Genomic DNA, 23,606 nt, shown 5'->3' on the forward strand with positions numbered 1-23,606 from the left:
TGTACTTAGCACTTATCCCTCCCTGTATACCCACTTTCCATCTCCTGTTGGTAACATTGGGCGACCGACCTCCGCACATTTTTTTGTTTGGTGGTAGGCTGGCACTGAGTAAGGGGGCCAGGAGAAAACAGTACCCATGTTTTATTTGCCTCCACTCATTGCCAATTACTTGTTTACCAGTGCTTCCTGTTGACTCTCAGATTAGCCTAAGTTCGTGGGCACACAAGCCGTTGCAGCAGCAGCAGCAGGAGTGACCAGTTGATGGAGAAGTGCAGCTGGCTGGGCCTGCCACCAGGGGCTTCAGTGTATGTGTAAACTGGAGATGGATTTGCGTAGTAGTCAGATGAACACTCTCTCATCTGTCCATTGGAGAGCTGGAGCTATTTCCCTTGCACAGTAGAGTTGATCAACTCCTGATTTATTGGAATTAGAGCTGGACACTTCACTTATTTTGTTTTCTTCTGTTGAGTTTTGTGTTGTCTTTGATCATTGACCTGTTGGTGGTCTAGCCATATTTATGCCCCATTTGGTTGACACACACATCAGAGCAGCACATCTCATACATATATAGGGACTTTCGAGTGAGTTTGAAGAAGTGCGGAGTGTTTTGATTTGTTTTGCCGACTAGTTTACTTTTATTCTGACATTTGAATAATGAACTGAATAATCATATATTGAATCACAATTGCCATGGTAACATTATACTCTGTATCTTTTGCTAAATACAGGAGTGGTGATAACATAGGTTGTTGTAACCAGTGTCTTATATAATCTTTTGATGCTTGTTTCAGGATTCTTCTACACTGTACGAACACCTTCACATCCCACGGAGCCTGCAAGAAGCCTGGAATAGCGACAGGTGCGACGTGTGCGGTACCCACGCCAACCAGCTGAAGGGCGAGGCAGTGGCCATGGTCCAGTCACTGGAGGAGGCGCAGGCCCAAAGTGATGGGGCCAACATCGGCCGCCTCTCCAGCCTGGTGGGCTCCAGGGACCTGACCTCCCTGCAGAGATACCTCTACGCCCACCACCACGCCCATGGGGTGTCACCGGCCGCCGCCCAGCACCACCGCACCGCCCGGCAGCAGGTGAAGGCAGCACCGCACACCACCGCTGCTGCAGCGCATGTGGCAGCAGCGGCAGCAGCTCGCAAGCAGGGCCTACCCCAGGGTCTCCCCCAGTCTCTTCAGGCTCAACAGTACCTGGAGGAGAGTTTAGGAGCAAGCTGGTGGACACACCCAAAACTGAGCTCTGTGCTGTCTTCCGCACATCAGGTAAGTGCATTTTGTCAAGCTTGTAGGAAAATTGTCCTTTGTAGTAAGTCATGTTTCCTTAGGTGCCCCAACATTGCCTTGTTATTTTCCATCTATATTTAAACATTTTGTAAGTTTGGTCACTTGGGTTGTCATTTATTGGGTTCAAGCCCAAGCTCATTTTTTATATAACCAGGTGACACACTGTCAGAAATTGTGCATTTTTATTTCTCATAACCATGAAAAGGAGAATATTCCAATCAGATGTCTGTGCATGTAAGCTTGTGACAAGAGAATTACAAATGGCAAAGATATTTGCAACAATTGAAGGACTTGTATCTTTTAAACACTTATTGTAAAATTATTTTGGAAACATTGGATAAGCTCAAATGTAGTCAACGTAAAACATATTGTTTTGACTCAATTTTACAATCTACAATGTATCAATGTACAGCTCGGTCAACTTTGACTGGAAATATATGACACCATGGTGATACTTTTAACCAGAAGATACAAAAACTTGATTTCTTTAAATAGGTTTTTTTTTTTCATTTGACATGTTAATTTTGAAATGTTGAGGTTAGCATGCACAAGGCAAGGTGCAGATTCGTGTAGGAGTACCCACGGTCTAATGACCCAGATTAAAGTGAGTCACCTCAATTAATACAGGACTCGGCAAACATTGGCCTCAGGTGTGCAAACCAAGCTCTCTTCCCCTTTGAAGAATTATAGCCAGTGTTTCTACCCACCACAATGGACGTATTTGCTGTACAGATGATGACACAACTTCAATACGCACGATTACCATGTGATTTGAACAGTACCATGTGGCAGATAAGGTGCAATATTTCTTTGATACCATCAGCTGAAAAGATCCCCCATATCATATGATATCGGCCAGATGATACTTTCTATTTATCTTTCCTGCTTTTCTTGAAACTTATGGGTGCGAAGGGGTAGCATGCTTGGCAAAAGATGTGGCATTTCATATTTTGAAGACCTTGACTTTGCGTGTCAGAAAACAGTGGACCTAGAATGGAACTTAGGGTACAATTGCGCTTTGATGAAATCCTGCTGGGGAATTAGAAGAACTTCGTCGAAAGAAAAGTGGGACACGAGGTCAAATATATCGTCTTTGGGACTACAGTTGCTATTTACCAATAGATAATCAATGTGAAAGTCCTATAAATTCATGATATAATTTGTATAGTGGCATCTGTCAGTGCATTAGGAAATTCTTTGTTTTTTGTGTTGTTTTTTTTATGAAAGCACAGCCCAGCTTTAAGTCTAAAGATAGAATCCACTCACTGCTGAGAGCAAAGTTTGCTCAGAAGATTGTCAATTCCTTGTAGATCTGAGAGAAAAGGATGCCAGCAAAGCAAACATTGTGCTGGTTTGCACGAAGTATCTATATTAGTTCCTAGTGCAGATAAAATAATGCGCGCTAACCAGATTCCAGATCCACATCAGTTGGGGAGAAGGAATTGTCTTTCCAGGAAGCTGGAATAAATAAATCTGTTGCTATCAGAATATACCTGGATCAAATTATCAGGGAAACGCCACCATGCAGAAGGGTTCAGGGACCTCACTCCAGGTCAGTGAACTTGGAAGGAGGCCTTGAGAATCAGTTTATCATGAGGCAGAAGTAATTGTTTCTGTGTGTCGCCATGGCAACAACATTTACTCCACATGATGCAGCACTGCTCTCTGGTCATGCGTTTGGCAATAGTGAAAAAAGTCCAGGTGTGTTGGGAGGAAGAGAGTAAAGGTTTATCGCTGCATTCGGTCAGTGGATCTTGCGGTCTCTCCTGTGCAGGAAAAGTGATGCAGCAATCTTGATGGAATATGGTGCTTATCTTTTTTTTTTCTCTCTCTCTCTTTGTTAGCTAAAATCCTTGTGGGTTGAAACAGTGAAACAAATTCAACTGTAATAATTTTATTGTCTTTTGACAGCTGATGCAATTTTGCCTGTTTCAAGGATCGTGTTATAGTGGGATTTTACCATACTACAAGTTAAGTTTACCAAAACGCTTCTTTTCTGTGAGCAAAAGAAAAGAAAAAGATCGGACATTTAGGGAAAATTAGCATAAAAAATCAGTCTGTGCATGGTGGGATCAAGTCTGTAATATCTGCTATTGATTAAAGATAATGAGCTGTATTGTGATTGAATGCTTTCATCTAAAACATTATATTCCATTTAGGAATAAGATGCCAGTGGAGATATTACGATGCATTTGCAAGGATTGTAATTCTTCTGAGATTTGATAAATATACCAGTTTCTTCTGCCTCGATGATAAATTCAAACAAGATGTTTTGTTTGTTCAGGAATCCAACAACACCCTGTCCTGGAAGTTGGAGTTAAGACATTTCTGTAAAGTTCAGCAGGGTGAAATAAGAGTTTAAGACTGTATTTTTTTCCATGCAAATCGTATTGCTGAAAGCCATGACATTCAGGGGTGTGATATTGGAAATGCGAGCGTCATCAGAAAATGAGAGAAGGGCGAGACAAACTTCTCACCTGATTTCCTCGTTTGGAGCGATGTGTGCACGCAGGGTTCATTCCGTGCCATGTGCCCCCGCCACTAATATATACGAGGCACTTCGACCAGTCCGCATCTCCGAGGGTCTTCAGTCACCGTGCAGAGCCAATGCCTCCCTCTCCAGAGAGCCCAGCCCAGGAAGCAGGCGAGGTTGAATGACACGCTGGCCTTTCTCCCCCCTCACCCCTCTTTCTCTCCACCCCACCCCCTCCCACATTTCTCTCTCCTCACATTCTCGTCGTCAACGTCACCACCAGCATTTTTAGCAGCCGGAGATCAGTGAGTGACGAGAATGATGGAAGGGGAGTTAAAGGTGGCAGCACTAGTTTACCACCAAGTAATATTTGGTGAGAGATAAATATTGGTTGTCTGTACCAAGCAAACAAATTTGAAGTTAGCTTCTGGAATTGGCAGTTGTTCACATCATCAATATGTATAACATAATTCTGTTCATGGGATTAGTTCAGTAGGAATTTGGGAGTGACATGCAAATGATGGAACTTTCTTATTCCTTATTCAATTTCAACAAAGCCTTTACTGCTGTGTTTGTTTCACTTTGCGCTCTTTTTAGAAAGTTATATTAAATCTGGAGTTGAGTTTCACTTCCATGGTAGTAGCTATCATTGAGGAAGCCTTGTTGGTAGCTGTCAAGCAGAAATCACTAAGTATAACATCAGAATGATGGATCACTAAAGAAACACGTAAAAACATTCCATTCGAGCATGTATTGTAACATATGGTTAGTCAACTTGTAGTTTTGTGTGTGATGCTGACTTCATAAGCCTTTGGGAAATATCTGGAGAAAAGCATCAGAAAGCATGACAAATCTGCAGATAGATATGACAAACTTTTCATGAATAATGACATGCACACTATCTTGCAATTCTAAATCTTCAACTACAGAGTTCAGGACTTTAAAAGAAGAAGGAGAATGAAACACATGTCAAGCCTTGGGTCATCTTTGAATACAATTTGATGGAATTTCAAACCTTCACAAGAGGTTATATATGTGATTGCTTTAAGAGCAGAATGAAAAGAGACAGAGATTTCACTTGCATTTTGATTTTTATTGTAAGTCATAATAAACTGGACAACTTGATCTCAAAAATGAAAACATCCTGTACAGGGTTCAAAGGGAATTTTCTTTGAATTTAGATGGCTGATTAGACTGTACCTTACCCCTTCAAAAGAAAGTAAGCCTCCTCCGCATGTCATTTTAAATGCTACAGAAGCATCACTTTTCCAGCCTCTGACTTTGGATGTTTAAAACACCCGGTGCTTGAATGTTACCCCCACTGGAGCACATGAGCAAAATGCCGCCCTGTCATGGACTTGCTACAAATTGAGATGCAAGGTCACTTCCGTCCCTATAACCAAAGTTGATTGACTTTTATAGAAACAGGTAATGTGCTTGTTTAGGTTTGTAGAGTTACACTGATTTTATGTGCTTTTTGATAAGTGAAGAGGATGTAGCCCAATCCTCAAAGAGGTATTTTTTATTTTTTCCCCCCTCCTCTATGTTATTCCCATTGCGATTGTTCATTTTCATGCTCTCGCACTCGGGCGAAAGTATTTGAAACCGCTGCAATTCCCACTGCGGGTCTTACACGGGGCAAAGATTTCATAATTTGTTGATGTGAGCATGTAGGGAGTGCCAGGAAATGGGGCGCTGCGAAGTTTGAGCTGGGTCGCCAACGTAAATGTTTATGTTCGATTAACGTGCCCAGTCATGATCCTGGGAGGGTCGGCACTGGGCCAGGACACGAGACCGTGGCGAAGCTACATCGCTAGCTGCAGGTAGGGTACACCCCCAGCTAGATTGGGTTGCGTCTTAACAAAAAAGTGACTCATTAGCCATTTGGGAAAAGCAGCAAGTCTCTGGTATTCCATTACTCTCTCTTTTTTGTCCCTTTTCCTTTTTTTTAATCTCTTTTTCTCCTTGTCCCCAGCTCTGTCTGTTTCTGTATGTCAGGAAGGCATTTCACGATATATTTTTCAGATTAAATCTGAGGTCCTTTTTTTCTCTCTCTTTCTCTCTTTCTATGATATATTTAGCAGTTTGTGGGTGTGCATAAGTTTGGATAAAGAGCAAAGCACTAAAATAGGTGTATGATTGTGTTGGTCGAGAGCCAGCTTGACATGAGAGTTAAATGCAATTCATCGTCTGATACAGAGCTCTTGGGTATTGACTGTTTCATGCTCAGAAAAGAAAAAAAATCAGTTGCAGAAAAGGCAGTATTAATGCTCTTATGTTTAGACAAATCTCAAAAATAAAAAGGATTTCCTCAACTACCAAAATGCAGGCAGCAATTACGGCAAATATATAAATATATTTTATTTGATGTTTTGATTTCTAGGTATGCACAAAGCATTTTTATTATAGGCCTTCTTGTGTCACTTAAAGAAACAGTGATTTTGATAATTGATATAATGATGAACAAAAGGAATTATTTTGAAACAAAGGGAATACTTTTACATGAGAAGAAATCTGTGTGCCATTATCAAACATAATTTCTGCTTCCTTTAAAAGCAGCCAGACCCAGAAATATTGATACTTCAAAAGCCATTTAGCCTATTTTACGTTGATGTGACAGACCAAGCGTCAAATTGCATCTTGATTCCCCATGACATGACTCATCACATTAGACAGCAGCGCTGAGGATGAGGGTTTCCCCACCTCGGTCCAGCTGTGGATGACCTTGGGCTGAAGGTCAACTAAATCTGAAATCAACTAGCTGCCATACATGGTGCTCACTAGCCATCAGTTTTAACTACATTTGGTAAGAAGCAATGCTGAAGACTTCATGTGGGATTAGAGGAAACTTTCCCAGTGAAAAGGAATGTTTCTTTTACATAAGATCAGTTAATTTAAAGCATGAAGGAAGTGATTTAAGTGATGATGGACAAGAATGTCACAAGTAGGTAACTGTTTTAGAAGCATGCACCTGATCGTATGCACCCATTATCCGCATTCGCATACAGGAGTCATCAATTTTTGCATTGTGATGTGAAATTAATTGTTTTTGCCAACCTTCTCACACACAGCAAATAAGGGAAGCAATCTAAATCGCTAAACTGTGCATTCCTTAACAATGACCAGAGTATGACCCTGGGTCCTGAAGTTTGCAGACCTAGTGTAGCATGTTGCATTATGGGATTAAAATATATTATATATTGATGTTCTTCATGTGCTGTTACCACGTGCTGCACAAGGCAAGCAGTCACAAAAGTTAAAAAAAAAATCATGCTGTAAATTTTTTTTTTCATTGCGATGCATAGGATACATGTATCATGAGAATTATTATTATTTTTTTTACATTCATGGTTTTCCGCATCATGTTGCAAAATTGATTTTAAAAATCCATCATTTTCAAGTGTGGGTGAATGGGACTTCCAGTAATCTCAAAATGTTGGTCTCATGCTGATGATGTCATTTACATATTCAGTTTGAATTACAAAACAAAACAATGCACGAATCAACCTTTCCTGTAAAAACTGGAAAATATGCAGAAATGTAATGTGCTTGATCCTTCTCCAAGCACACTCATGAATTTATATGTCACTTGTCAAGAGAGGCACTTTGAAGAAAACCCAATGGAGAATTTGCTAGCGTCGTTACATTACCATGTTCGATCAATATGTATAACTTCGATGTCGATAACTCGAGTGACATGTATCATCTGTGTCATGTTAATGCAAATTATGTTGCCATTTTTTCAGCATTGACAGCTCCATATTTGTTATTTTTGTCATGAGCAGGCAAAAATTTCATTCTTCCTATCTTTTGGACAAGCATAGAATATGAAAGTGCCAATATGTATTTCATACCTCATCTGTTACATCTCTGTAATTGTAAGTCAAATATCTATAGCGTAATCTTTTAAATAATCCAGTCTTCTTTGTAGTGAATCACCACCATCGCTTCTAGTCCATCATATCCAGCTCCTATTATGTTGTTTTCAGATGATGAATTTCTTGAACTTAATGTACTGAGGTGAAGTATGCCCCAGAGCGCAATGAAATAAACTTGGACTACGTCACTGCCAAGTGTAATGAAATGTACACTCGGATGCGCACATGGAAACATTACAATAAATTCTCCATAGAGACTACTCAAGCCATATCTAATCTAACAAAGCACCATTTTTTCCCTACACCCCGATACCCTCCAGCACACAAACCAGTAATTATTAAGCAATGAGGAACGTGCATAACTCAGGCATTATCCAGTTATTATAAAGGAAATCAATTCTCGTGCCCGTAATGGCATGCTCCGGGCTTGAAATCCAAGTGGAATCTTTTATTTTCTCTTCCCACTTCTGGGGATTATTATATTGTGTTTGTCATTGCCATGGCAAAGGATAATAAAAGATAAAAAGTTTTTGGGGAAAAAATGGCCAGAATGTGCAGTGGGTACGGTACTAATGAATAATAACAAGGGGAAATCGAGGACCAAAAAATAATATTCGTCTTGCCATTACTGTATTGGTGATTGGTGTATATGATTCATGTGTTTGTGTGGTTAGGACAAGCTTCAGGCTTTGTTTATCATCTGCATGCTTTTTTTCCCCCCGTCCGTTTTGTGAGCTGCAAATCAGCTACCATAGAAATAGAGAAGACCGTCACTGCCGGCGGCTGAGTTCGCCCGGTCCCGTGCTCATGCAACAAGTGAGGCTGATTGCGGTTACAACGCGTGCAGACCTATTGTGCATATGCAATCCCTTTCATAGTTTCATCATGATTCTTTTTTCTTTCTTTTCTTTTCTTTTTTTTAGCATCAGCAGCCAGCATATTTATTCTGATGCATGTTTTATGCATGCATTTATGAGGAGTTTTGCCTCATTTGAGTGATATATAGATTTATTTTTAATCATCTTCGTATGACTAACTGTAATTCATCTCTACCCTCATTTTTCAGACATTGGATCTGCTTATATTGCTTCTGCTGCCTTTCATGTTGGGGTAGAGCATCTCATGAAGGAAAATACTATAAACTGCTGAAAAAGAATCCAGTAAATCCACTTTGGAATCGTTTAGAACTGTGCATTCTCTACTCACAAGTCTTTTTAGTTTTCAGATCCATCATTGATAAGTTGTTAACAAGCACAGTACAGTACATACATTCATAGTACCCGCTACTCATGTGTGCTATAGTTGTTGATGTATGCTTGATAAAATAACATGAATGATTGTAATCAAGTGTATTCTAAAGTCTGAATCGAAATTTGCCCTTTTAGGAAAGAAAAACAGCAATAAGAGATTTTTTATTTATGTTGTTGTTAGAGGCACCTCTGCATTCTCCCCAATTTTCAGAGAAATCTTGAAAGAAGATGAAAGGGAGAGAGAAGAGAGGGCAGTGAAATGAGTAAAGTGGTTCTTTCTCAGATGCAGGTGCCACTTCTCTGAAGTGTTCTTTACGAGCGAGTGCTAAAAGTTTTGAATCGCGCAAAGTGTTTTTCCTTATCGCTTCCTTTCCATTCATGCCAGGGTGAACGAGGCTTTGGCATGAATGGGCTGCAAAAATGGCCTCCTATTTGTACGAAGTCCTTTCCAGAATGGTGTGTTAGGCTACGACCAGTTCATTGACGCTGTTTGTATTTTGTCTGTTGAGAGGGGAAATCAAGAAGGGCTCTTGTATCTGCCTACTTACGTAAGCGAGAGTGGGCGAGTTCAGTGAACTGATCGCTGCCCGAGTTTCTATACACATGTCCATTTTGCTCAATAAGTGAGTGGTTGTTTATCTGTGGGGTCTTAAATCCTGTAATATGATACATCATGTGACAGAGAATATAGTGCAACATTTTTGTAACATCCTATCATTGTGCAAAAATTATTCTTTATGGTGTTATCAAATTCAGTGTAGAGCAAGGAAGTGTAATTTCAGTTACATTAATGATAATCATTGTCAAATGTGTGAGCAATTCATTTATTAGGCAATCATGCAAATATATTGCCATCTAGACAACCACATTCTCTGAATACTTCAGTCCGTAAGATACTGATATAAAATTGTGTGCAATTAATGCCAACCCTTACAGTGGCAATAATTAATGCCATGCTTGGAGAAAATGATGGATTTGTGTGACCATGTCTGAATTAGTTTTCAGGCAGTCGAAGGAGCATGCAGGCAGCAAGTTGATGTGAGACTCCCTCATTTTCCAGACAAGAGGAGAATTTGATTATTGCCAGTGCTCACTGTCAGAAGGTTTGTCAATGAAAAAAAAATGCCATGTAAAATTAACGTAATTTGATAAACTGTCTTACTCCCAGTCAGAAAAATAGGAAAAATCTATTACTCATTACTGACTAGTCCTCAGTGCAGTCGTCAAGGTTTTCCACCATCTCCCATGCCTGCAGTAGCTGCGAATGACCTTCAATTACCCTGCCAAATATTAGGAACCTCCACAAAAACTCAACATGATATTCCTTTTTCTCTGTTTGGAAGCAGTGGAGGACAAGTGTGACTCACAGCGAACAGACATCTCAGGAAGCCCTGTGTTAGTCTGACAAATATATCCTCAGATATCGCTTTTTGAAATTGAGGATGATTATTATCTACAAAACTTTATAAAAGTGAAGAATTGTAAGCTGTCATCAAAATCTAATAGATTTGGAAATATAATGGGGTGATTGCTTTTAGCTTTAAAAGAATATTGTGTAGTGTTTCTACAGGTTGGTTTGTGCTTCTGGTAAAAGGGTCTGGTCTTTTAGACTAGGAGCAACTCTGTTATGAATGGCTTTACAGACAGCACATTCTGTGGCCAACTATTGCTTATGCATAAACATGACTAGCCACTTGGCCAATGACAGGCCTCAGATTGTGAGATAGTGAATGGGCTGTTCTATCTGTGAAGTCCACACACTAAAGGGGTGTTTGAAGTCATATTTGTCTGAGGGAGTTTCAGGGTACAGTAAATCAAGCAAACTGTTTTCTTTTCCCCTTCTTTGTTTCACCTTTCTTTCTTTTTCATTCTCTTGTATTTGTTCTAAGGATTAATTTTCCCACGTGTCTATGCCCTCTTCTGAAATGTTTTCTTTTCTGGTCATCAAACTCTCAGCTGTTTCTCAGCTGTTTTTTTCACAAAATAATGAGTAATAACAGTCAAATAAAATATCCCATCATCTAGCTTGGGTAATCCCTTGCATTTCTAGACACTTCATTAATAAACACAGCCATTTGTAAGGATAAGCCCAGCTCATGTCTGGGAGCTACAAGGATATATGACAAGATTAGATTGCCTGAGAAAAGAGAGAAGGAGAGAGCAAGCACTAGGAGAAGTGGAGTTAGCTAGCTAGCGGTGGATGGCCACAAAATATCACAATGGAGAACTTCACGCTCCGCTTGGCAGCGTCTCCGCGGCGATCATCTGTGGGGGCACAGTGAAGGTGCATGGACTGGGGGTGCTTCACTTCGAGTGTTGTCAGTCGGTGGTTGCGGGCACATTTTCCCCGCTCATGAGAAGTTTTGAGTTTGCTTCGGTTTACATCATCAGAGCAGCTTTTCTCTCAGAGGCGACCAGCCCAGTGCCAGCAGCATATCTCATGCTTGGCTCTTCAATTCAAGACACTTGACATGGGTGCCCTTCGTACACCTCTCCATCTCTCTCTCACTCTCTTTCTCTCTCGCGAGGTGTAACGTCATTGTTTTGGATGCAAGTTTTCATCTGTTGGCTCTTTCTCCACTTTCTTCTTCCCTTGCCTGCATCCCTCAAAAAGTCTTCTGAACTTTTCTTTTTACACTCCCTCAACCTTAAACCCCCTGGAGACGGAGTGGGTCAAAAGGAGGATCAAAAACTTCTCTGGACAGGCATCATTAGTTTCTTGAAGATGGTTGGTTATTATTAGCCCACCAGTAATCCTGTGGACCTTTATATAGCCCTCAGAATTACCTCCAGCATGGCTCGTGGCAAAGTGAAGTGCCTCTTTCTCGTCTCATCTCAGACCTTGTGATGGAAACCAAGCAGAGGACTTCTCCAATCTCCGTCTTTGATCTCCAACTTTTGCTGTTGAATTTGCATGGTTTTTAAATTCGGAATCTACATTTGCTGCTGCGAAGCATGGAAATCTTCATCGAGCCAATACCAAAGCATCTCAGGGTATGTATTCAATCATTTTTTTTTTTCGATGAAATTCATGGAATGTCGTTGCCTTCAATTCATTGGACTTCCAACTTGGTACTCGTGTCAACAGGGGGTGGATTGGAAGGATTGACTTTGCTCTATTTGATAAAACCTTTTTGTACAATTATAACAAATACTGAAAATGTCTTTCTTGCAGGATAAGACATTGCAAGAAGTAATTTCTATTGACTATTATTGGTGGTCTCAAAACATTTGAAGGAGAATGAAGAAGAAATTATTTGCCTTCATGAGAAGAAGGAATTTATGGAATAATATGCTGCATTGTACATGGCCTAGCATTGCTTATCTGTGTTCATGCTGTCATTAGCAATTTTCTATGAGATTTTTATTTCCACATAAACTTTCACAAGGCCTCACCAAGTTCCCATAGAAGAGGCATTAACAACTCCAAAAAGAACCCCTCCGGCCCCCCTAAAAAAAAGAATAGAATGAATTGATAAATAAAATAATGAAGGTAAACCAGAATGTTGAAATGCTCAGTTTATAATGTGGGCATCTTCAATAGCTCTACCAAATCCAAAATGTTTATGTGAACCATACCACCAACAAGAGTTGAGGTATTGTTGCATTATGTCAAATTACAGCATCAATCCTAGTTGAAGAATCTCCAGTGGATGTTAGTCAAGAGGGCTGAGGCCATCTCATAAGATTTGTGTACCTTACATCTCCCAAAATACTTGTTGAGTTCATCAAAAATTGTGTAAAAGGTAAAATAAAGACCCATACCATCAGCATTGCTGGTCACACATTTGGAAAACACCAGATCTGGTGTGAGGAATAATCTTGGCAGAATTCCTCTCATTTTGTATAAGTTTTTGAATGTATCAACATTGGTTCTCCCAGGGTATTTCCTTGCTCCCTTTGGAAGAAAAGAGGAATGATATTTAACTGATGTAATCTTTCTTCTGAGCCCAGTTATGCGGTCAGAATTAATCCTGTCTGGATTGATCAGTGTACAGTAAGGCAGGTAGATGTACATTGCCGGTAACACGGTGTCCTATCTGGCAAGAGAGATGTGATATGGTCTTCCCCCCAAAAGTATGAGAGATAATAAGATGAAAAACTGGGCATAGATCTTTTCTTTAGAAGATTTGACAAATTTTATGATAGAAAGCATTGGCAGCCTGCTATGTTTACATGTGTGTGTTTGGTTCTCAACTCTCCTCGCTGATCCCATTTTCCAACCCGCTGCATTACCAAAGCGATATCTTCTCATCCACAATGTCGCATTCTGGACAGCTTTTGCTGACTGCACCACAATAGAGTTCTCGTTTGCAGTACATTTAACCGACAAAAGTCTGTAAAGCTAATGTTTGGAATGGGAGAAGGTAGTAAGTGTTAATAATGATATTATCCAGAGAGGTTCACTGACAGAAAAGGGAGGGAAAAAGGAACAAAACGGAAGTAGACAGAGTGTCTGATAACCTGAAAAGCTATCCTTCAATTCAACTGTGCTTTGTGATTGAGGGCAGCATTCACCTACCTGCTGAACAAAGTTGAACACCCAGTGGTGTTACTCAACTTTCTTACTATTCACGTTGACGTTCCGGTGTAACTCAGCATGATAGACATTGTGCAATTCCTTTGTTGATGGAAAGGGTACCAGATTTGCTTCCAGGCTTGATTTTTTTTTTTTTTTTTTTTTTTTTTTGCGCATTATGATGATGCACAGTGCGAAATGAATTTGTTTTGTGGAGACATTTACAGAGGACACAAATGGCTGGCCAAACTGACAACTTCCCACTCTGAACCAAACATAACAAGATTTAAACTCTTTGACACTATTGGACAATGTCAGTTGCGAGAGAGATATTGTGATGGATTAGGGAAGTCAAGTGGAGGCTGATTTTTCTGGCACCGTGGTCTTTTGTTTGCTTTTTTCCCCTCTGTCTGCAGGCAGTGGAGTAACGTTCACTTGCCAAAATTTTATGATCATTACTTGTTGATGTCCTTTGTAGTCACTCTCAAACTTTGCTTTAAAAATTTCTGAGACTCATTTCAGTCTCTCACAGAAATAATAAGCCAAGATTTGAGTGTTGTTCATTCTTGGAAGGTATTGATATAGATTCCTCATATTGCAAAATTCATTCATTGATTCATGGCAGGTTTTGACAAAACAGCTTGGAGGAAAATGAAGTGTTCTTAAATAAATAAAACAAGTATTTTTTGCTTCATTTGTGTTCAATATGCACAGACTCTAACTTATAATCAGTTCAGTTCATAAGACAAGTAGATTTAGTATGACAACCTAAAGGGAAGTGGCATACAAGAGAAAGATATAGATAATGCTTGTCTGATACAGAATTAACTTTGTTGTATTTCAAAATGGTATGTAGCTGTTCGTAATTGTAATGGTATCTCAAATAGAGCAAAAGGATCATTCTCTGAAAAGAAAAGTGTTAGTTGTAGATATAGGTGTAAAATGTTTGATAGTCCTGGCAAAATCTACCCTCTCCTTTTTGGTAGATTTTAGTCAAAAGAATTGACCTTTTCAAATAATTGTTAGCTTTTGGAGAATTTTTCTTTTCTATTTTTCGAGGGCATTAGTCGTTTGTAGAGCTCATGAAAAGTAAAGGACTCGTTGACACGCGAATCTCTTATCCAAACAGCATTCCAAGTCGAGTTTGGCTTGCCGATTGATTTTACCCGTGGCACTGCATTCCATGAATCCATGAATCCAATTTTCAGGGGGGCAGCTTCCAGGAGGTGAACTCCCCCGGCAGAATCAGTCCACAGTCCAGGGATGAGACGCGGCCGCTATCATGAATTTTAATGGTGTGTGCGAGCGTGTGCCAGCGCGGTTGCCGGGGACGTCGTGTAGAATAGGAGCCACGACCTATTATGACCGGTGCAGTTTGTGTTTGCCTCATGAACTTCATCACATTAGGCACATTGTGAATGGGCGAGGGAGTCCTGCATGTGTGCTATGTGCGGGGGAAAATGAGAGCTGACATGATTGTGGTTGTAAATTAAGTGTGTTTTCTTTTCGTTTTTTTTTTTTTCAAGGGGGAGGATTAAATACAGAGATGGGGGGGAAAGAAAAAAAAAAAGGTTCATGTGAGGCCACTAGATGGGGTTCCAGCTTTCATCTCTTTTGTGTAGTTAAAGGGAGAGATCAGATTGGTAGGGATGCCGATTGTGATATCGATTAGTTTCGTAACTACAGAGCAATAGCCAGTTGCGCTTGACAAAAACGTTCTGGACTGGCCAAAACTGGTAATAAAAGAGAAAAAAGGACTTCATCAACCAGCACAGGGCATCTCAGAGAGACGAAATTCAATATTGGAGTGAAGATATTATATAATTTTACTTCTGGAGTCTCCGAAAGAGACTACATTGAGAGACCCGCTTTGCGCACGCGCAGTCATATCGCTTTTCTACGCACGAGTATTCGAACGTAGTTCCCTTATCGCAGTCGAAAATTCTGATCTTTTATCGCATTTTCGCGGTACTAACGGTTCTAGAAACCAGCAGTTAGTGGAATTAGATTCCGCAATCTTCCTATATCGTACAACGAATATTCGGTGCTTAGCAAGGCGGCAAGCACAACCTTTTCTAGCGGCCTCATTCCACGAAAGTCACGCGGTGGCTACGGTGATGGAGGCACAACAGCTCAAAGAACAGCTGCATCATCCGGCTAAGCCCGGCGCAGTGGGAAGCATCAACGTTGTTTGCGAAGAACGTTCCCCTCCGACAGACAAAAAAGTCAAGCCAAAAAAGAAACTAGTTAAGTCGGACACGGTTTCCGGTACTAACATGGCGGGTAAAGTGCCGCAAGCGAAGCAGGGCCCAAAGACGGCCGAAAAATCCTCGGATGTCGAGGACAGACTATCGAGACTGGAAAGTCGTCTGAGTAAAGTGGTCGACGCGCTGCCCAGTGTAAACTCCACGCCGCCGAAACCGGCATCGCGCCATTTTGTGGCGTACGATGAGGCGCACAGCGCCGGACAGTGTGAAATTCCTATGGAAACTGATTTTCAACAGTGCGGGGAGCCGCACGTGCGTGACACGGGCGAAGCCAACAGAGAAGAAGGCGATTTTGCGTCAGACGCGGCAGACGTGCAAGAAATTCCCGTTCTCGCAGCAAAATTTGCCAAGCCGGGTGATACAGGACTACCGGTAGACGAGGACTTAGCCAGCTCTACTACTTACCTCATAAGCCACCCGCTAGAAGAAAAAGTGTTGGAAGAGACGGCATCTAAGTATCCAGCCCCAAGCAACTGTGTTTACCTCGCTACACCGAAGGTGAACGGCCCGATCTGGGATAACCTACCGCAACACACACGCAGTAGAGATGCCAAGTTACAGCGTGTGCAGAAGTCGCTGACGAAGGGCCTGAGCGCGCTAATACAGTCCTTCCCATCACCTCGGCTGACTGACACACAGCAGGACGCATTGGCGTTGCTGTGCAATGCCAATTTTGAACTCAATTCGTTGAGGAAAGAGCTTATCAAGCCGGACATGGCAGCCACTTACTCTCATCTTTGCAAACCTTCCACTCCCGTCACTAAATTCCTATTCGGAGATGAATTGGGAAAGAGAATGAAAGATCTCAAAGAGGAGCAGAAAGCTGCATCAGGAGTGATGAGAAACCCAATTTCGCGGCCACAGTCTAGCACGTACCACCCGTACAGGGGAGCTGCTTTCTCCAAGCGACAATACAGAAGTGCTGGCTGGACTGCAAGTTCAGCTGCCTCAACACACAGACCAACAGCCGGCGGTAGTAGCAGGCCTTTTTTAGGTCAGCGCCCACAGTGGGGTCACAGCAAGCAGCCACCACCCCGCACAGCGAGCCGCCCCCCACAACAGGCTCCACAGCACAGGCCTCCAATGCAGCGCAAGAAATAACTACCAGCATACCCAAAGAGGTAGGTAGTTTCGATTCACATCATCATCATACCTGCTTTCCCCAATGTATTTGTACGTGTGTGCAATGTATTCCAAAGAAAGCTCCAGTGGCAGTCGGAGGTCGAGTGAGGCTTTTTTACAGGCGATGGTGCCAAATCACAGCTGATCCATTTATTTTGGCAGCAATCAGGGGTTACAAAATTGAATTTGGAGAAGCATGTATGCCCCCTAGGAGGGATAAGCCCTTCATTCAATACAAACCAAACCAGCACAATTCAGCTTGTATTGACAGAGAGATCGCAAGCTTACTGACTAAGAATGTTATCGAAGAATGTGGTCATGAAGAAGGAGAATTTCTCTCAAACATTTTCACACGACCCAAGAAAAATGGGGGTGTACGACTAATACTTGATTTGACAGATTTGAACAAGTGTGTGAGCGTACAACACTTCAAAATGGATAACATTCATACAGCTGCCCTTTTAATCTCCCCAGGAGATTTCCTAGCCTCAGTCGACCTCCGAGATGCTTACTACTCCATCCCAATTGACACTGAACACAGAAAATTCTTGAAATTTCCATGGCAAGGGAAATTTTACAGGTTCAAAGTCCTACCAAATGGGCTCAGCACAGCGCCCAGACTTTTCACCAAGCTCATGAAACCTGTTTTCGCTACACTGAGAGAAATGGGGCACATAGTACTAGGCTACCTTGATGATACTCTCATTATCGGTGAGTCAGTAGAACAAGCAAAGGAGGCTGTACGTGCAACCACAAATCTCCTGTCTGAACTAGGTTTCGTAGTCCACGAGGAGAAATCTATGCTAGAACCCCAACAAGAGCTCACTTTCCTAGGGTTTAAGCTGCACACTGGTGATATGACTATCTCCCTGCCAGAAGAGAAAATGCAGGACATTATCACAGTCTGTTCAGACTTGCTTGACAATACTAGACCCACAATCAGGCAGGTGTCACATGTTATCGGGAAGATAATAGCTACTTTCCCTGGAGTCCAACATGGCCCTCTTTTCTACAGATGCCTAGAACGTGACAAAATTGCCGCCCTTAAAGCTAACAAAGGCCATTTTGACAGACCTATGAAGCTGTCATTAGAAGGGAAAGAAGAGCTCAAATGGTGGTTTAATCATGTCTTTGAGGAGTGTGCACCAATTAAGCGTAACAGACCTACACTTGAGCTGCGTACAGACGCTAGTGGGCTTGGTTGGGGAGCCACAAATCTGTCCATTGAAACGGGAGGCAGATGGAACGATCTTGAAATGGAAAGAGCTAGAAAGAATGATATCAATTACCTGGAAACATTGGCAGCCGGGTTTGGACTGAAGTCCTTTTGCTCTTCTTTACATGATGTTCATGTCCTCCTTAGGTCAGACAACACAACAGCAGTTGCTTATTTGAATAACATGGGGGGTATTAAGTCCAAGGACTGTGACAGTGCAGCTAGAGACATCTGGAGGTGGTGCATGGAACGTAATATTTGGGTTACTGCAGCACACCTTCCAGGGAGTGAGAACACTGAGGCAGACAGCAGGTCTAGAAAGTTCAGTGACCGAAATGAATGGATGCTTAACAAGCAAGCCTTTAACAAACTAGTTTCAGTTTTTGGGCTTCCAGACATTGATCTCTTTGCGTCCAGACTAAACAACCAACTTGAGAGATATGTCACTTGGTTGCCAGATCCAAATGCAGAAGCCGTAGATGCATTTACGTTGGATTGGGGAGAATTCAAATTCTATGCCTTTCCCCCATTCTGTCTCATCCCAAGATGTCTTCAAAAAATTAGGACAGATAGAGCTGAAGGCATAATGGTAGTGCCAAATTGGCCCACACAGGCATGGTTTCCTAAGCTGAAAAGGATGTTAAAGGGTGAAGCAGTGCTAATTACAAGGAGTAGGAACCTATTAACGCAACCTGTAACGCATGAACCACATCCCTTGTATGATCGAATTGATCTTCTCTGTTGCAGGTTATGCGGCAGCCCTTCGAAAGGACAGGACTAAAGAAGGAAATTGTGGACATTTTGGCCGCTTCTTGGAGAGCCTCTACCCAGAAGCAATATTGTGTGTACATAAAGAAGTGGAAAGACTTTTGCAAGAGTAAGAAGAAAAGCCATCTTCACTCTAGTGTTCAGTTTGTTTTAGAATTTCTTAGTGAGCTTTTTCATGTAGGAGGTCTTGGATACAATGCACTCAACACAGCAAGAAGTGCGCTCGCATCATTCCTAGTTCTTGAGGATGGTGCCTCTACAGTTGGGAACAACATTTTGATATCAAGATTTATGAAGGGAGTTTTCCATCTCCGAACCCCAAGACCTCGCTATGTAGATACTTGGGATGTAAATATTGTGTTTTGTTATCTCAGAAAGCTGTCACCGGCAAATGCACTGAGCCTACGAGATCTCACCAAAAAACTATGCATGCTCATGGCTCTCATCTCAACACAGCGAGCACAGTCGTTGCAGCTCCTGAATTTGGACAACATGATACTCAAGGGATCATCAGTTACATTTCATTTCAGCGAGTTACTGAAACAAAATAGACCGGGAAACGCTGGCTACACACTGAGCATGAGAGCCTACCCTCCAGATCGTCGATTGTGCGTTGTCAACTACATCAAAGCCTACATACGGAGGACTGAGGAAATTCGAGGTCAAGAGCGTCGGCTCTTTATTAGTTTTCGCAGACCCCATGCAAAAGTTACGTCACAAACCATCTCCAGGTGGATCAAAGATGTTATGACAGCGGCAGGAATCGACACTTCAAAATATAAGGCTCACTCAACAAGAGCAGCTGCGACGTCAGCTGCACACAGAGCAGACTTACCAGTTTCGTTTATCCTTGAGAAGGCAGGCTGGACGAATGAAAAGACTTTCAGAAAGTTCTACAGCAAACCCTTGCTCGATGATGGGAGCAAGTGTCTCACAACTGCTCTACTAAAGAAATGACCAGACGAGGTAAACAATTTACCCTTTTTGGTAAATGACAATTCATAGTCATTTCTGTTATCTTTCTTACAAATATGGCTGCTGGGCTTCAAAATCTCAATGTAGTCTCTTTCGGAGACTCCAGAAGTAAAATAGAAAGATTAAATGAGAACTTACCTGTTTGAAATTTGATCTTTATTTTACGAGGGAGTTGTAGGAAGAGAATACATTCCCTCCTCTCCCTCCCAAAGTTTCTAACTTGAAGCTAAGTTCTCCATAATCTTTCAGATATCCAGCAGCCACATTTGATGCTTCGAAAAATGACTGCGCGTGCGCAAAGCGGGTCTCTCAATGTATTCTCTTCCTACAACTCCCTCGTAAAATAAAGATCAAATTTCAAACAGGTAAGTTCTCATTTAATCTTTCTATTTTAGCTATAGGCCTACATATTATACAATTTTATCTATAGGCCTTCATATTATATGATTTTAGCTATAGGCCTACATATTTGATCATGTGTAAGGTGTCACTGTCAGGTGATGTCTCCTTTTCAAGAGAGTAGCATAGCCTGGAGAAACAATCTAATCGAGATTTGCTGCACAGTGAATGTAAGCAGAGATGTAGAAAGTGTGCATACATGTACTGCATTTGAGATTCCTTGTTTTTTTCACAAAATTTGATGGCCATGGATTGATGTCATTTAGTTTATGTGTTTATTGACCCATTTTCTCCTATGCATAATGATTATGTTGATGTAACATAAAGGATGTCTTTGTTACGTGTGCAATGGGACAAATTTGATTTGCTGAAGAATTGATCGATTTCTAACATGTTTTGAGCAGAACAAATGCAGTGATCCCTGCCCAGGTTATTATTTTTGATAGGGGGTTTGTGAATATTGAATTAATCACACAAAGGCCAAAATGCAGACAATGGAAATTAATCAGGTACTGTTGTAAAGCATACTCACAGCCATGAATCATAGATAATTGTAGGTTAATCTGACCTAATTTCATCTTCATTCAAATAAGATACTCTCTAAGAACTACACCCAAACAAAAAATACAAACTGTCAACAGATGAATTTACACTAATCATACTTCATCTTTGTTTACTCCCTTTGGATTTTTCATGATGTCTTTATCATCCCAAACTGTATGTTTTTATAGCTATGCCACTGCCAAGTGATAAGTTTTTTGTTTGAACACTTTAAAATGAGAGTTTAGAGCCATGGGAAGAGGAATTTTGAACTACCTTGACACAGGGCATATCATTGTACATTGATTAGATGTGGTTCTTTTGACAATATCTTTTTTCCTGTTCATGGTCGCATTCCTGTCTCTTTTCACAAAATGCTTGTGGAATTTATTGAGCCGACAGTTGATGGAGAGGTCAGTTTATTGATAGCAGTTTGTAATGTTATGGCTGAGCATGGTCTGCTGGTCAGCGAACAATGGCCCGACATTTAGCCACCAGTGAGGCAATGTTACCTTGCTCAATGCGTACGGTCACTCGGTAAGTCATCATCCGGGGATATGAAATTCGACTCCCTTCTACCTATGCAACATCATTCAAAAATACTTCCTTCTCGTGCTGCTGTTGTGGATGAAATCTTTGATGGATATCATCGTAGAGGCATGATTCCACTGCACTCCTGTCTCAATGCTAGTCGGCCTTTAAAGCTCTGAAATTAAGCGAGCAGAAGCGAGCAGGTTTAAGCCTGTGGTTGGCCGCTTCAACTGGGAGCCTACCGATGTCATTGCCCTTGTTGCCATTCCAGCATGTGGTTGAGCCATCACCTCCACATTAGATGGTTTCTTATACAGGTGTGGCCATCTAAATTGTTAATCATGGCCATTGAAAGATAGAGATTGGGGGGGGGGGTAGTGGTGTGAGAGATCATTGTGTGATAACCTGATCATTTAGCTTTCTCCTCCGCTTAAAAGAAAGATAAGGCACAGACACTGATACGTGCTGACAGTCAGTGGGGGGGGGGGGGGGGGGTAAAGAAAGGAGGAAAAGTACTTTATTCATGCAAAGTTGTGTGAACCAGTCATGCGAGGGAGATCGCTTTCCTTTCAAAGTAGAGGACCCTACAAGGAGAGGGAAGATTAACGGTCTAAGCAAGCTTAGCTCTTTTATGGTGGCCGATTAGCAAGACACACAAAAAGAAAGAGCAGAGAAAAAACCTGCGAATGTTAAGGGGGCTTATTTTTTCCTCTCCCTTTCCTTCTGCATTGTTTTCCTTGTGGATCATCTTCTGCTTTTCTTCTCTTTTTTTTTTTTTTGTTGTTGTCCATCTAAGGTTTGGAATGGGGATGAGGATGCTTTTTGTTGATTTCTGACTTGTCTTGACCTGTCGAGGACCCCCGGTGCTGGTCGCACTCTACGGATTTCCATCGACTCCCAGGTTTACAAGGCTGGGCTAGCCCAATTAAGGAGCTATCTTTATTTACTACGAGTGATGCGACAACTTCTCCGATTGGTCAAGATGATGATGTTCTTTGCTATTCAACTACACCGTCGTCCAGGGACTCCGGATTGGAATGTTTCTTCATTCTGATGAGCTTACTATAATCCATCAACTTGCATGCCATGTTCTTCAGCTACTCATTCTCGCACCTGAATAGGAGGTGTACAAAGCTGGACGTAAAGCGAAGAATACACTCATTGGGTGTTTGTTTTGCTTGAGCCGTTAAGTGACCAAGTCAGGGACACTCTTTTATTTGCTTATCACGTAAGATGTTAACTTGCATCATCAAAGTAGATTAGATTAAAAAACATGTGATATGGCCTATATCGAGTACTTAGGAATCCCTCTAACATCCAATTTTATGTTGAGAATTGGCAGTGTACCCTTAAAGCTCCTTCTCAGATCTATATAATCTCTCCCCCTCAATTTCTCCATCTCTCCCGTTCCCCTCTATCTTTCTTTTTCTTTTTAGTTTCTTCCTATAAAATATCTTCCTGCTTGTCGGGACAGTCTGTCTGCATCTCTCCCTCTCTATTTCTCCCTCCCATTCCCTCTATTCGATTGTCACCTTTTCTTTCTCTCTCTCTTTCTCTGTCCATCTTTCCCCTTCTCTCACTCTCTCTCTCTCTCCCTGTATCTTTCTACTATATCCCGATGACTATAAGAGTGCTTTCACATGTACCCAGAGTGCGTAATTCGAAATGCGATTGCAATGACGCATCACTTGAATCATGATTCAAATTACGCATCTTTGCTGTGTGAATGCAACCTGGAATCGCGGAGGGTAATTTGAATTGCAGTTCCAACCGTGTTTTAAATGACTGTCCAGAGGTGTTTTCCAATCAGAATTCGCCAGAATTACAGAAGGAAACAGTCATGTGATTGATTAATCCCCAAATCATGTTTTTCGGGCGGAGCTTACGGTGACCTTTCAACCACTTCCCCAGAAAAGCCATGCTGCTCAGATGCTCGCACTGCAGTCAGAGCGCATGCTACTTACCACTAAGAGTGATCGATGGAACTCAGAAAGAAGAAACACATCCCCTCTTCACTTTAAAATTTGAAATCACAGAATTTGCAAAGCCTTCCTAAGTCATGTGAACGGACGAGTAATTGCAATTCGGCATTACAATTACGTTTTTTGACCGGTGTGAAAACAGTTTGAGATCCTTAGCAACACTTTATGCAACATGGCAAAGATGTTACACCTGTTGGTATCATGATACGTTCAGGTGTGAGAGTTTCATAAAGAACAGCGAATGTGACACACATGCTGAATGCTATGCCTTTTACATTTTTCATTCACGGCCTGCTTCATGACAAAGTGCTCAGGAAGAAGTCCTGCATGGATGCTTTTGAAGAAGGAGTTGCTTCACCGCGCTTCGGGGGAGAAATGAACAAATGAGGAT

At 41.5% G+C, this 23,606-nt stretch overlaps 2 protein-coding genes across 2 annotated transcripts in view; both read left to right on the forward strand.

Annotated features, from left to right (window-relative positions):
- The first annotated feature begins 896 nt into the window (after positions 1-896).
- The window catches only part of LOC139716475 (uncharacterized), a 147,148-nt gene continuing 124,438 nt past the window's right edge, over positions 897-23,606 (forward strand). Inside the window, exon 1 of the mRNA XM_071628021.1 lies at positions 897-1,274. Coding sequence (XP_071484122.1) covers positions 912-1,274 — 363 coding nt within the window. The 5' untranslated portion in view covers positions 897-911. The remainder of the gene's footprint in view (positions 1,275-23,606) is intronic.
- Positions 15,820-20,092, forward strand: LOC139716478 (uncharacterized). Its single transcript, XM_071628022.1, has one exon. It carries the CDS (start codon positions 15,899-15,901, stop codon positions 16,781-16,783), a length of 885 nt encoding a protein of 294 aa, XP_071484123.1. The 5' UTR covers positions 15,820-15,898; the 3' UTR covers positions 16,784-20,092.

Source organism: Diadema antillarum, unplaced genomic scaffold (assembly GCF_040938485.1).
Source record: "Diadema antillarum isolate AM-2024a unplaced genomic scaffold, OU_Dant_1.0 scf00000065, whole genome shotgun sequence".
Taxonomy (NCBI): Eukaryota; Metazoa; Echinodermata; class Echinoidea; order Diadematoida; family Diadematidae; genus Diadema; species Diadema antillarum.